At 42.8% G+C, this 2241-nt stretch overlaps 1 protein-coding gene across 1 annotated transcript; it reads right to left on the bottom strand.

Annotated features, from left to right (window-relative positions):
- Positions 1-343: 343 nt before the first annotated feature.
- Positions 344-990, bottom strand: SARC_10974 (hypothetical protein; the record flags this gene model as incomplete). Its single annotated transcript, XM_014294956.1, has 1 exon — positions 344-990. The coding sequence occupies exon 1, from the start codon at positions 920-922 to the stop codon at positions 344-346; it is 579 nt and encodes a 192-aa protein (XP_014150431.1). The 5' UTR covers positions 923-990.
- Between the last annotated feature and the right edge of the window lie 1251 nt (positions 991-2241).

The following is a 2241-nucleotide window of genomic DNA, read 5'->3' as shown; positions in this document are numbered from 1 at the left end:
TATATGTATGTATGTATGTATATATGTATGTATGTAATATATATATATATATATATATACGTATATGATAAATGCAATATAACATATATAGACATATATTATATATATATATATGTATGAGGTATAATATTATATATATATATTATGTATCATATATATGTTGTTTTATATATACTATAATATATATATGTATATTCACATGTATATCGAGAGAGAGAGTGTGTGTGTGTGTTTTGTGAGTGTTTTGGGTGAGTGTTCGTGTAGAAACATGTATATGTGCGTTATATGATGCTCCTCCCATTTTGTCGATACGTAAGCGAATGCAAAAGTATAGTTAAAAAATTCAAATACAAACCTGCGCAGTAGGTTTGTCAAGTATTGTATTTCCAGCTAGTTGATATAGGTGGCCCTGATGGGCTCCCGCCATCCGCAAAAGGCTCTGGGTGCTGTTCAGTGACCCGGTGGTAATTTTATGGCTCGCCTCCAAACTTCCTAGGGTAATACTCTCGGCAGTAGATACCAAAGCGTTCGCGGCGCCCAGGGCACTACTCACGATACTATAAAGATGAACATTGCCTCTTAAGGTATCGGTCTCTTCAGTATCATTAGAATAACTACTTTCTTGCATCATCTTTACGGCTGCCTGGGGTAGGTACGTTGCCATTTTGGCCCACCAGAAACCATACATGACACCGGCTTTTGCAGCCCCTAGGCCCAAATTTACACCTGCATTGCTCAGAGCCACCACATCAGTCACCACGCCTACACTTACGGCTGCATTCGAGTGGTTGGCATGGAAATAACCAGGTGAATACCGCCCATACAGGCCGTCTGTGACAACTGTGGACGATATAGTTGATATAGACGTGCTCTCCATATTGGACGGCTCAGCGGTGGGGATAGTTAGTGTAGATATTGTCATATTATTTTAAAATGGGCACGCTCTAAGTGATGTGCTATTTATTATTTGGGATTCTAGAGAGGCCGTTGTGACAGTGCGCGGTAATAGTATAAAAAACATCATATATTTATGATGACTAACAAAATCACAACTGATAAGAAGATAACTTTTGATTGGATCAAACTACGAATCCGAGGCCAAGCCAGTAGTCTGCCCGTCGGCCCGACGCGATCACGCGAAGTGCCATCGACCCGTTGAGGCGTTGCCCCGTCAGCTGTCGCTAAATATTAAAGTCTGAAAAAGTTGTCCAACTCCCTCCTACGAACTACGCCCGTTCGCCCGTTCGCCGGTCTACGGACTTTTATTATTAGTCCGTTGTGGCCAACTTTTTTTTCTCTCTCTCAGTAACTACAGATAGTAGAAAGGGTCATGACTCACCGTATGTTTTAGGTTTTAGGTTTTTTAGCCGACCCGAGGCCGAGGGATTCCGGATTCGGCTATTCCGGCCGAGGGGCCGAACGCCGAGCCCCGAGGGCCGAGGCTCACTCCCTCTCTCTCTCGCAGAGTCTATCTCCCTGACTCAGAGTCTCTCAGACAGGCTCTCTCTCTCGCAGAGACGGTGAGGCGGGTGAGAGGCCGACTTTTGAAGAAAAAAAATTATGCCGGGAGCGAGCGACTCGAGCACTTCGAGCACTTCTGATGAATTTATGGAGGGGAAAAGAAGAAAAAAGGAGGGCCTTCTGGAAGGCGACTTTCCTATATTTTTATAAGTATAGAACAATAGCCACTGTCATTCTTATCTATCTTCCATTTTAACTCTTGAACGACATGTTTGCCATAATATCACTACTACGGTAATGATCGTGTGTACACCCAGTTCAATCATGGCTGCATCTATGACTCCTGCGCTAGCACTTTCCTTAAAGTTGGTAGACAAATATGGTGAAAGGCAGATCAAAGGCTTAGGTATTAAAGAGTACGATTCAGATAGTGAGGCTAGTGAAGTAGGCGAGGATGAGGGCGTGTTGAGTCGTCAGATGCGTCACTAGCAATCACCATCGAGCAGATGTTCCCGGAATCTGGAGATGCAGGGGAGAAGGGGCCAGAACTTGTACGTGTTTGGCGCCACGTACTAAAGGATGTCTTTCACCTGATGGATATGCTTTCAGACTCTAAAAGTCATGGATATCACTGGGGATTTTGGCAGTTGTAGAGAGATGCCTTATTCATAGATCAAGCTGAAGATCGCAAAATTGTAGCTAATGCTAATGTACTCGAAAATCATGGTATTTTAATCGTTTTTTATTTTGAATTAAATATATACATATACACACACATAC

This window comes from Sphaeroforma arctica (genome assembly GCF_001186125.1).
Source record: "Sphaeroforma arctica JP610 unplaced genomic scaffold supercont1.1468, whole genome shotgun sequence".
In the NCBI taxonomy this organism is placed as follows: Eukaryota; class Ichthyosporea; order Ichthyophonida; genus Sphaeroforma; species Sphaeroforma arctica.
This window is presented reverse-complemented; position numbering and strand designations above follow the sequence as displayed.